Source organism: Eutrigla gurnardus (genome assembly GCF_963514095.1).
Source record: "Eutrigla gurnardus genome assembly, chromosome: 23".
Classification (NCBI taxonomy): Eukaryota; Metazoa; Chordata; class Actinopteri; order Perciformes; family Triglidae; genus Eutrigla; species Eutrigla gurnardus.
The window spans coordinates 7,558,084-7,570,635 of record NC_139934.1 but is presented as its reverse complement, the minus strand read 5'-3'; the positions used below and the strand labels follow the sequence as shown (position 1 = coordinate 7,570,635).

Here is a 12,552-nt window from a genome sequence, read left to right as displayed (position 1 = left end):
GCCCGGAGAAGAAGAAACGACCAAAATAATTCAGCAGCACTCCTCAAAAAGAAGAAAGATTTCACCGTTTCTATGCACACAAGAGGGCAGAGTGGGCAAACACTTCCCCTGCCTAATGAACAAACTGCGACTGGATGATACTATAGCGCCTGGGGTTTGTGTGAGCAAGTGGGAGCGTATATAATGTAGATTTTTTTTTAGTAGTATGTTCATGTGAACACAAAATAAGCCATCTGTTTGGGATTCAAGGCTACCATTAGAGACAGAATGAAGGATTTGCAGAGATTTAAAGTATAAACTTGACACTCAATCGGGGAACATTACAGTCCATCCTCTTGTATGCGTGTTAGCGTCCTCCCCATTTTCATACCGTAACAGATAGGTTTAAATAATTAAGCAGCCTGTTACCCCAAATAGCCGGTGAGCAAAAGAGAAGGAGGGAGGACGGAGGGGGTGAAATTAACGGCGATCAGCCCCCGATGCAGCATTTTTAAAGCACCACAACATTGTCATAATGAGGTCCTTCTCCAGGAATCACCAGGAATTTCTTCCATTAGGGCGAAAGCCTTCTACGTCCCCCTTTCTCATAATTAAAAAATCAGCCGCTTGCACGGGGATGCGGCGTGCACTATATTCACTTTAATGAGAGCGATAAATGCTAATGCTAGCTTTGCCTATTTATGAATTTTAACGGCACAAATTGTGGCATAAAGGGCACAAATCAGATGAATGACAGGCGAAGGACAGCTGCGACGTCGTGCCTCCATTAAACGCTGCAAATGGCCAACTGTGGCCCGGGCAGTTAATTAGCCAGAGAGGGCCTCATCAGAGTTTTGGAGCCGTGGCCCTCCCCAGGTAACGCACTAATAGGAGAAGCTTGTGGAGACACAGATGGAGTGTGGAAGCAGGTCTTTGAGCTTCTCCATTGAAGAGCCCTATGAAATCCATTTGACTTCTTTTCAAGATTGCCTTTTTTTTTTTTTTTCCCCCCAGACCAAATTCTCAGTATTTTGATTTATTTTTTCCTTTGCTTTTTTAGGATTTAAAGAACATTTTGTCTTCAGAAAATGTGTGTAATCATGCGGTGGATATGGACAGGCTGATAGGAGATTTTAATCACAAAAAAAACACTTAAAGTAAGTTGATTGTGTTGAAATTTCATTATTTCGATAATCTTGAATATTGTGGATTTTGATGATTATCAGGATAATAAATAAATTGCAATTATTTTGGCAAGGACTGTGACATTACATTTTCATATTGTCCCATGCCTAGCGGAGGATGAATACAATTTCTACTATTTTATAAGAAAATAACCTTTTTTTGTTGTCTCTAGCTCCCCGACAGGTCAGATATTTATGCATCTGTGAGCCTCTTTGAACGCCAATTGGCCTCTGATCTCGTGTTGGGACACTCCAAAAACATTGGGCGAGTGCAAAATCAGGGCTGCATTCCAAACATCTTGCGGCTGGGCACTGCCGAAGAGGCGGTACATAAAGTGTGGAGACATTAACCGCAAATGTGACATTGAGGAACATCTACACACCGGAGAAGGCGGGTGCATACCAGTGAACGCCATCACGGCCTCGCCGGTGACCGGAGGAGCGCCGAGAGCATCTTTAAGATGCAGCCAAAGCATCCAATATTCTCTATTGATTACTGCCGAATCTCCAGAGCCCAGAAAAACTGTATTCTTTACAGCCCTCTAAAACTCCACAGGCAACATTTAACAAGACGGCAAAGAAGAAGAAATGTTGCCCTTACATAAAATGTATATTTCCTCATCTCCATGTACACATGAGCTGGTATTGCTTGGAAATAAATGGTCACAAGCCTGAAAAGGTTGGAATCCATGGTGGAAGGAAGCACACACACATTCCCAAATGCACACCGGACACTGAAGTTAACCAGAAAAAGTGTTCTAAATACAACAAACACGTCCCCGAAACACCATCCAGCCGGCTCCTGTTGCGTAATCTCCCCAACAATCAGTCAGCGAGCTCATCCCACGGAGGAGAAAGCGTTAGAGGAGGAGGAAAAAGACAAAAATAAATGAAAGTCAGGCTGTCCTGACTGATGATGTGATGCTGTAAACTGTGAAGCTTTTTTTTTTTTTTTTTTCTTCTCTCTAACAATTAAAGAGCAGGGGCTTATTGATTTCCAATGGTGCTCTCGAGTGACTTGCTGGCTGTCACAATGAAGCCCGGGGTAAGGTGACCATGCCTCTGCTCGACGTGATAAACCTTGCATGTCATCAGGTAGAGAGGACGCCGTGTCCCCCCCCCCCCCCCCTTCCCCTCCCCCATCCTATCTGCCTCGCAGACTGCCGCCACGGCATTTATCACGGTGCGATGTGGGAGAAAACGGGGCCGCTTCATTTAGTAATGAAGTCACCGAGGAGTTAAGAGTGCGTCAAAGTGAGTCAAAGCGGAGAGCCTACGAGTACAAACATTTTAAAAAGTTCACACGTCCAATTCTACGCGTGCGATATTCATTTCCCCCCCCCCAGGTGACACGTCGACCAGCAGGGCCAGCCGTGCAACTCGACGTGCGGCCCCGTATACGAGCATCATGGGAAGCGGTGGCGACCTAGATGAGGGGGTCAACTCCAGTCTTACTGCGGCGATAAACAACCATAAATCAGAAGACGAGCTGTTACTGGAGCAGATCCATCATGGACACACACACACACACACACACACACGTTCAACAGCAAGGAAAATAGAGAAAAAACACCCATGCAGATTGATTGGCTCTTTTAAATGAGTGGCAGTGGGGTTATGTTGATCGATTCCATGGATAATTGACTGATTCTGGCGTTGTTAGAAGTGGAGTAATGACTACATGTCAGCGCTGTGATGCGACGGCCTGCGGGCATCTTAAGTTATAGACACGGCGGAGAAAAGGAAAGTCGACAACATGCAAAGAAATTGTCGCTCTCACCTGAGATCTACGAGGAGGTGTTAAGGGCTTAGCAGGCGTGGACTGAGGTCATATCAATGTGCTGAAAAAACACACGACAATCTGTTTGGCAAGCTCATTTGTGCAGGATTATAGTGTTGAGTCGTGCCTGAAATGCATGCTGCCCATAAACGTCCTTTTTTATTGTCCCTTGGAATAAAACTTGATTGAAAATTTTTATGCTTTAGAATTCAGCCAAATGGACAGGCTTCTCATCGGATACCTCCGCCGACAAGTCGCCATCCTGTCACATCAGAGCCAAATCGGATGAATTAACTTGTTACTGAGGCATTAAAAAAAATATTTGGAAACCTTCCCACTTTGTGACACAGCTGTTCTGAAAATAACAGGTATTCTATAGATCTGGGAGACGATAAAAAAACAGAAAAAAGGCCCAGAAAATGTCAAATTGCGTCTGAGTGAAGGACCCGTCCTCTTTAGTAAGTTTCAGCCGGATTTGTTTTCCTGAAGAGGTGGCCACCGAGTGGAGGAAAGGACGCTGATGCATGGAATGCAAAGCGGCTTTTAATTATTCTTGGGAAAAGTGCACAAGCCCTTGGCTTGTTTACCACTTTACCGGAAACAGCTTATGATTGCTTTGTAATTATCTCCTTGATAATGTAAAATGCCCCCCCCCCACCTTCCCACCACCACCACCACCACCACCTCCTTTCCATCCACTCATTTTCCTCAAACACCACGCAAAAGTGATCAAGCATTCATCATTTAGCCCAAATGTTTTAACTTTTATTTGGGGGAGGTGGAGGGAGGGCTAATAGATTATGGGTAATGAAGCGTCTCCAGCAGGAACACAAATAGGACTTGTTGTGAAAGACACAGGCGAAGGCACGCCTGCGCTGTGATAATCAGTCTCTCTTTTGTCTCATGATAAGCTGGGAGCCTAACCTTCACCCAAAGAGCACATCATTTCCCCGATGCGAGACTTAATGAGACATTAGCCATGCTAACAAATGGCGGACGAGAAAGCGAAAGTGACTTTCCAGGTAAAGGCCGTTTGCCTGACCATAATCAGTCCCCAAGTGCAGCTAAAAGATGGAAACAACTCCGAGTTTCCATCTCAACAGCTTGCTGTGGCTTTTATGACGGGCCTCCCAGGGCCAATCAAATGGAATGTAACATCTTAATACCCCTCAAAGAGAACAGGTAATCTGCTTTTGTTGTCGGCTAGTTTACCGTGATAAAGACAATGCCGCTTGTCCATTTTGGGCCTGTAATTCTGTTTAAATGTAACAGAACTAAACAAAAAACGACCTGTCAGCTCAGGCGTTTCTCTCAGAGCTAATGGTTTAGTTATTGATAAGCAATAAAAATAATTCAACTTGCACTCCAGCCTCTACGATGAAGCATGGGCCTCCTGTTTTAGATCGTGTCAATATGCATCTGGCATTACCGAAGCATCGACTGGTGCAATAAAAGTTATTTTTCTTCTGTTCCGCAGAGTGGTTTTGGAGATATGGGGAGTAGAGACACAGCGGTGGATGGATAAAGAAAAGGAAGTGACGAGCCGGTTCGCGGAGGGGCCCCGTTCCCCCGCCGGGCCTCCCAGCTCAATTAGCTCAGCTCATCCCAGCTTTCTGCTGATGGAGAAAATCAGCTGTACCATACAGTCCAGGGAGTCTAGCCTGTTAGTGAGTGAGTGAGTGAGTCAGCGTGCACATTATGCGCCCGTTCATGTCTCACATGCAGATTTTGCATTTGTGTATCCGAGTGTGTACGTGCTGTTAGGCTGGAGCCCCACAGTGCTCTCTGTATCAAACACCTGAACCAATTAGACTACACTGGGAAAGAAAGGGGGGGGGGGGGATCCCTAAAGCCACTTACAGTAATGTCATGAATAGGCATGCAAAACTTAAAAAGTTCTAAGAGAAGTTTGTCTGTATTCACTTCTTAAATAAATAAAATAAAGATGAACTGGAAGGAGACCAAGACCAAAAGTCTTGAGTTATGGATTAAGACCAGAGACTAGAAAGGTTGTTTTCCCAATACTGTTCTGCCAACAACTCTAGGCTTAGAAACAAACTTCCTCATGTCTACATTTTGAACTCTGACAGCACCAAAAAAACTTTTCCTTTACTCCTGGCAATCAAACTCTGAATCGTAGTTGTCTATATTGTGAGATGCGGTACATAAATCATTGGCATGGCCCTTAATAATACCCTTAACATGCCAGTGTTTGGATGCCTGGGATACCTTTTCAGACATGTGACGCTCACGTGTCTCCAAGGCAAAGTGAGATGCTAAAGCGTGGTCAGCACAACTCAAGGCCAAAATCGATTTAATCATGGGGAAAAAAGGCGTTATATACCTGCATCTCAACATCCCCACCCCTCCTCTTGACACTATGACTACCCATTTACCTGACAACACTCACATCAGCCACAGTTCCAACTCTTCCCAGAAATTAATACACCTCTCACACACACACACGAGCCTTTAAAATCCAGCCCAGAGAATGCTGCAGTGCGCCAAGTAACTAGCTAAACAAACAAAGTAAATACACTGATAATGCCGGCGATAACATCCAAGGCGAAATGAAAGGATGAAGGTCAGTAATTGAGAGAAGGTGGGGGGAGATAGAAGCATGGCGGGGTTTGTTTTTCCTCCTGGCAGGGGTCCATCTGGGCACGTGCGGCAGGCTCCGGGGCGGTGTCGGAGCACGTCTGTGCAGAGGTTAAGAAAAGCAATTAATCCACAGCGGAGATAATCAAAGGAACCTCCCCCTCCAGACACCTTGGTGGGGGAGGAAGAGAGAGGGGGAGAAACAGAGAGGCAGACAGAGAGGGAGATGGGAAAATACTTGTTTACAGGCGATGCTGGCGCGATCAAAAGCACGGGGGTTCAGCTCCGCCACCGGGGCCCCTCCGTTTCAGGTGGAATTGATAACACTTCAGATGTACAATTCAATGTTTGTGAGGGTACTTTTACCTCCCGGTGAGAAGGCGAGGATTTTTTTTTCACGGTCTAAGCTGCATTTTCCTTTCATCTCAGATTTTGCAAGGTATCAACAGATCGTCAACGGCGAGGAAGACATTTTTTCCCACACATAATCAAAGGGACGCAGGACCCCTGCTATGACGTGGACTCAGACAGCGCTAGCGGGGTACTCCAATCGATGATGGTTATTGGCTGATATTCGGCCTTCGTGGAGAAAATCAAGCCGAGGCCAAGACAATTCCTCTCCGTCACGCTAACATGGCTTGTGTCTAGGAAGCCTCTTTCTTCACTGTTGTTGTCGTTGTTCTGTATTAAAAAATTTAAAGTACAGACAAAGAATCTGGGGCATTGTTGCTGCTGAATGTGAGGCGAATGGACGTCGTCGGGACAACATACTTGCACAATAATTAAATAAGTAATGCGACACCATCGGAGCGACTTTAGACTGTGAGAAAGCAATAAAATATCCATATCTTCAAATAACGCAGAGTGCCCAAATGTAGCTGTATTATCAGTTTTCAAATATGTAAACATCTTGCAGCAAAAGCTGGCAGACGGTTTAGCGGGTCAGCGGTGAGTAAGTGGCGGCACTTTCACAAAGTCTTGATTAGATAATTACCCATCCATATCTTGGCAATATGTTGCAGGGGAACAACACGCTTCTCATTAAAACCGCCGACAGGCCCTGCTCCTGTGTGTCGCTATCAGAAGGTGTTCAGCAGACGCACACTTGTTGATTAAAAAAACACAGAGATGCGCCGACACGGAAATCGGTTTACGACTTTCGGGGGGTCGTTTCTGAGAGGTGGGAGGAGTTTGAGGGAGGCAGAGCAGATCATAGGCTGGAATTGTGACACAAAAATAAGCATAATTTGATCCTATTTGACATTTGTGTGAAATTCTCATATTAAGCGTATGAAAAAATGTTTTTTGTGAGGTCACTTGAGTCCAAGTTTGTGCCAATATTTAAGAAATGTCTTCCAGATATTCCTACGATACGTTCACAAGGTTGGGACAAACCAAAAAAGCCTTGGCCACAGCTGTGCATACAAAAACAGTATCAGATATTACTCACCCCACCCTATATGCAGTAGTCGACCCAAATTAACAATTAATCCTACTTTTATCGCCCGCCAATCAACACGGAGCGCGTCTCAAACCAAATCAACAATAGAACACCTTTCCGCCGAGTCCGCTCCGAAGAGAAACCCCAAGTCCCATTCTCCAGAAAACCACCACGTTTAAAATGTTTGATCCCTTTGTTGCTTTTAAAGTGTGCCTGCGCTAAACCCATTCAGGAGTCAGACTCATTAAACTGAATAAAAGGAAGCGACTCGCGTGGATCAAATACTGTACATAAGAGTGCAACACAAAAGGAGCTTTTCATTTAACCAAGCCGCTGAGTGAGTAGTAACGTAACGTGAGCCTTGCTGTGATGAAACACGCTGCGGGCGGAAGCAGTCGCATAAAAAAAGAAAAAAGAAAATGCATTAGTCCTTACTGCTTCTGAGAGCGTGCCGCGTTACCTGCAGCTTTTTTTTGAAAACGTCTTGAATGATCGGCTTCGCCCCCCTTTGAGCCCCGGACTGCCGAGTGCTGGCACCGCTTGGCGAGACAAACCGAATACATCGCTTTTGATGAGCAGGGATCGGAGATGGGAGTCTACATGTGTGATGAAACTTTCAGCACCATGGACAGCAACCCCTAGGAAGCCTGGCGATGGGGCAGAGAGCGTAAAAAGAAAGAGATGGCGTAAAGTGAGAGATAATTAAGCGAAGACGTTACGTTCCAGTTTGTTTCGGCTACCTCCGTGTCTGCCCTTTTAAATGTGAACACACACACACACACTCCTGTGGCCAGACCCAGGTTTTTCCACAGTTTCCCCCCTGTCTCTGTGTCTTAGGCTGAATAATGCAGGGCCTTTACCCAGTGCTCAAGCATGAGTGGATAATCTGGCCACAAGGACAGGCTGTGTCAACATTTCCCTTTACTTCCTTATTTATTTATTTACCCACCCGCCGTAGGACTCGGGGAGGGCGAGGGAGGATATGTGCATGGCTAACAACATGCCGGCCGGGGCCGATGACCTGCTTTCAGAAGGTTCACCCCTCCGTACTTCTTTTTAAAAGCAGGAGGGATTTTTAAGGGGACTGTTTTTTGGGAGATTACATGCAAGCTTTTTGCCTTTTTGAACTCAACGTACGACACAGAAACGTAAGGCTGCGTCTCAAGTCATGTGTTTTGGAATAACAAGACCATCAGCTAATGAGTGAATCGACTGTAGAAACATGTATGGACAACTCATGTTTTCAGTTAAAAGCACATTTTCAATACAAATCACATAAAGTTGTTAACTTTAACTTTTCAACCCTCGGGCTTCCAGTTGAACACAAGGGGTGGGCAGCTAAAAAATCTGTGCTCATTGTGGATTTAGGGGTCTAAGTGCTCCCGATTGATTTGCAAAAAAAAAAAAAAAATCCATTTTGCAGCAGAAGCTGCTGAGGCATAATTGTTGCACATTTAAAAAAGCCATTCGCAATGACTTCGTGCTTGGAGGCGGCTTTTGTCTTCTTCGCCTAAATAACTGTTAACAACACGTCTCTTAGCACAGCCAATCCCAAGTTTCAAGAGCCTCATCCTCTTTAATTCCTGATTACTTGTATTGAAAATGTTCAAAATGGTGGCCAAATAAACCACCGGAGACTCGACTCTTCCTTCGCCGTTTTGCAACCTGGATACCAATCACAAAGACAAAATATCCTGTGTAAATATATATATGTATCGCCTGAGCTCTCATGGTGGCATTCAAGTAAATTACCATAGAAATCACTACACAAATATTTTGGCATCAATCATCGAGCATAAATTGCTAAATAGCTGGGAGCCCGCTTAGCATTCAGAGAACGATTTCATTGGCATTCTTGTGGCAGATGACTTTAGCCTCACACAAATTAGAATGTGAGAATTAAGAGGGATTTCATACGGCACGATAAGTGTATTTTAAAGGCAGAACTGATTAAGCTCGAGGGAAGAGGGAGGAATTAGGTAATTATCTCCGAACAGACACCACTGCCGCTCTCGCTGTGTGAGAGAAGAAGTAGGCCCAAACGCTCCGGGATCAAAATGTCTCAGCAAGAACCAAAAAAAAAAATTAAAAAAAAACAATCTGTTCTCAACCAAATCCACATTACCTGATGTTAACACCTACCTGGCAACCCGCTGGTCTCCAGTGGGGACAGGGATGTGAGCTCATCTTATGATCTGAAAAGCATCAGTCAAGTCCACACAATACGTTTGATGACGCATTCCCTTCCAAAATATAAAAACTAAAAAAAGCATTGCTGGGGTTTGCGTCTGCCTCTTAATTTATTTATAGAATTCCTGGCATCAGATTTATTTATTCTACTAGGTTAATTTATTATTGATTCCAAGGGCAGGGTGTTTGAGCCTCTTGCAGAGAGCTGTGGAAGTTCGGTGAAGGCAACCTTTCAGGAAAGTAGTTTGGAGACACTGGGGCGGCTGATTTTTTGCCATTTAATTAGACGACAGACGTGGTAGTAAAACGCAAGGAACGGGGAGGAGGAGGAGGAGGAGGACTTCCTCTCTTGCGGATCATCAATTTAAAAAAAAAAAAAAATGAAGTTTGGTGAAGTTGCTACCTGCCTTCACCTCATTAGCTGACTCACCCGGGACGTCCTCTGCAACTCACCTGCCTATGTGTTATAAGAGCGTGCTATAGGGGTGTTTAGGATGGAGTCGCGTCCTACCTGCTCGTAGCAATTCTCCCAGGTGAGGTTCAGGAGGCACGAGGAGAACAGCTCGTCTTCGCTCCGGCCGTAACCGTCCATGGTCGCGCGCGCCGGCCGGACACGTCTCGGGTTTTGGAAGTGGAGTCTGCGGCGGCGGCGGCGGAGGGGTGGGTCGCGTACCGGAGGTTTTAGCTCAAGTCTTCCCTCGACGGGTGTCTCCTTCTCCGTCTCTCCCTCTGCGTCCAGCTCGCTTCTCCGTCCGGCGCCGTGGAAGCTGTCAAACGAGCAGCGGCGGTGTGCTCGCTGCTGCTTCCCGTGTCACGTGGGTAGCTTCTCTCTTCTCCCCCCCCCCCCCAAAAAAAAAAATTGCTTTCGAGGGCGACGTTTCCCAAAGTGGAGTCCGCGGACCGGCGTCCCCAAAAACAAGAGGAATACGTGCATTTTACAGCAATGACAGGTTGTTAGAAGTGTTGTTGTTGTTGTTGTTGTTATTTCCAACACACGTGTTTCCTGCACAATAAGCACGATAGCTTCCGGTTAATTAAGTGCACCTGGTGCTCTGGCTGCATTAGATCCAATGGCTGCACACTGGACTGGTCTCACAGTCAGTAATAGTTCCTTTTTTTTTTTTTTTTACTTTTATATTTATCACTTTGCATTCTCACTCACCTGAAAATTGCATCCAATGTGCACCAGCAGCAATGCATTGTGGGATTCCTAACTGCATGTTGTGCACCATACATGTTGCTCGCACTACTTTTTCTTTCATTTTGGGTTTGAGCGACTCGGACTCAAATAATTTCTCATTACAAATTAAGAAAAAACTTCACATTTTCTTTAACTTGTCATTGGCCAAAGATACAAAATGATATGAATATTAAAAGTGATTTCTCACTTTGCCTTCCGTATTTGACGGCAAAACATATGACTGAGCCAGCGATACATATAGCCTGGAGGGTCATTTGCATCAGATTATTCCCAAAACAGGTGTCACTGAAATAAAGTGATGCAAAGCACAGGAAGAAAAATAATTAGTGACGGAGAGAAAGGTCAGTAATATCATTATAATAGTTTCATGGAGTGTATCTCGCCTAATAGATTTAAACTAAAGGCATGCTGACCACCTACATATGTGAACCATGTGTATTTGGTCAGTACTATTATTTATTATTAGCATATTATTTATGTATTATTCCCTCTGTGTTGCTTCCATGGCAATGAGCCCTCCTGGATTTATTGGGGCCGTACCCTTCAAGAGGCTGACTTACATTAGAATAAAGAGTGCAGGTGTTCTCTGAAATAAAAATAAAAAACATATGTAATGCAAAGCACATCCAAAAAGCAGCATAAATTCAATTTATTAAATCACTAGATTTATACTGTCTGACCAAAGGTTGGCATAAAAGTACCTTTATATTACTGTAATGCCATTACAGTACCTCACACTTCAAAATAGTTTATGACCTGTCCTGCCCTTTACTTTATTCCCCTTGGAGCTCTGCAGTACATCCACAGTAAGCAATGTAGTGAAGGAATGTCCCTGGATATGAACCGAAAGCCTCATAAAACATCACTTTTATGTAATATCCTGGCATTGTTTTTGTTTAAAACGTTCCATAGCTTATGATGGTAGTGCGTTTTAATCAAGGCAGGTATGAAAGGCTGCAAATTCAAACACAAACTAGCAGTTTAACTGCAGCGTGTCAATTATTGTAAAGCAATCGTGACGATGTTGCGTGACAGAATGTGTTCTCCATGCAGCCTTGCTGAGCAGAAGATCTTTCAGCTCGCTGCGAAATGCAGAGGGAGGGTTGCTGGCAGGGCTCATTTGGAGAGCTGTCTTTTAGCACGCCGTTTATTGTGACGTGAGACCCGTGCAGTTAGACGGGGCCCTTTGTTCCATCAGCTCTCTTTGCCGGCCTCCTTGTTTGATCAGACGTGTTTTATTTTCCACGCATGATCTGAACCCCCCGTTTGAAGTGTGGTCAATTGGCGCAGCGCTGTGCATTTGCTTTTTTCTTTTTTTTTCATGGAGAAATTGCTCAGAATTAACTGCAGCAGCGTGTTAAGAGAAAGACAGGATGACAGTGAGCGTCCCCCATGGTGATTGACCATAACGCAGCCTACATATTTCATCTAGTTAAATCTCACGAGGCTTGTTAGGGGTGTCAATACCGCAAATATGTTGAATTGCTCTGCCTTTGAATCGCAATAAATAAGGGATGAAGCGACTTTGAACGTTGTGATTGTTGCATATTTTAATGGGAATTCATTATTGTGGTGGTGTTGGGAGGGTACTTATAGTGCCTTGAAAGAAAGGAAATCCCAAACCTGGAGGGAAAAAGTATGATGCAAGCAAAAAAGAGAAGCAGTTTGTTTCTTTCTCCTTATCTGTCACCATCAACCATAATCTGTCCTGTGCTGTAGATTAATTTAAAGATTATGGAGGGCCATATATTTAAACGCTGCAGGGGGGAGTGCCAAGATGGTATAGCTGCTCCCTTCTGTGTATACCTTCGCCTGCATCGTCCGATCCCTTTTATTCTGCCCGGCGACACGCCGAAACCTTTTTTTTTAGTGGAATCAAATCAACAGTCTTGGATAATTCAGTGTGACAATGTAACAATTGTGTGATTTTTGATATTCACAGATATCTCGCGGCAAATTTGGGTGGAAGTTCAGGACAGTTGAGGGGAGGGGGAAATAAATGAGGTCAGATCAAATGTTGTTTCCCCCTCCACCGACCGGTACCCCCTCCTCCTCCACACAGGTGCCTTCACTGGTCGCGTGATTCATTTCAAACTGGCAGCCCATTTTAAACATGCAGTCTACATGCCACATCTCCCCTCCATAACCAATTTATCAAGCCTAACCCGGCGGTACGTGC

At 44.7% G+C, this 12,552-nt stretch overlaps 1 protein-coding gene across 3 annotated transcripts in view; it reads right to left on the bottom strand.

Annotated features, from left to right (window-relative positions):
• ppargc1a (peroxisome proliferator-activated receptor gamma, coactivator 1 alpha) overlaps positions 1-9,764 on the bottom strand; it is a gene marked incomplete at its 5' end in the record, with an annotated part of 217,790 nt that extends 208,026 nt beyond the window's left edge. For all 3 annotated transcript variants that reach the window (XM_084002617.1, XM_084002618.1, XM_084002622.1), the window contains one exon: positions 9,684-9,764. In XM_084002617.1, the coding sequence (XP_083858743.1) occupies positions 9,684-9,764 (81 nt within the window). The remainder of the gene's footprint in view (positions 1-9,683) is intronic.
• Positions 9,765-12,552: the final 2,788 nt, after the last annotated feature.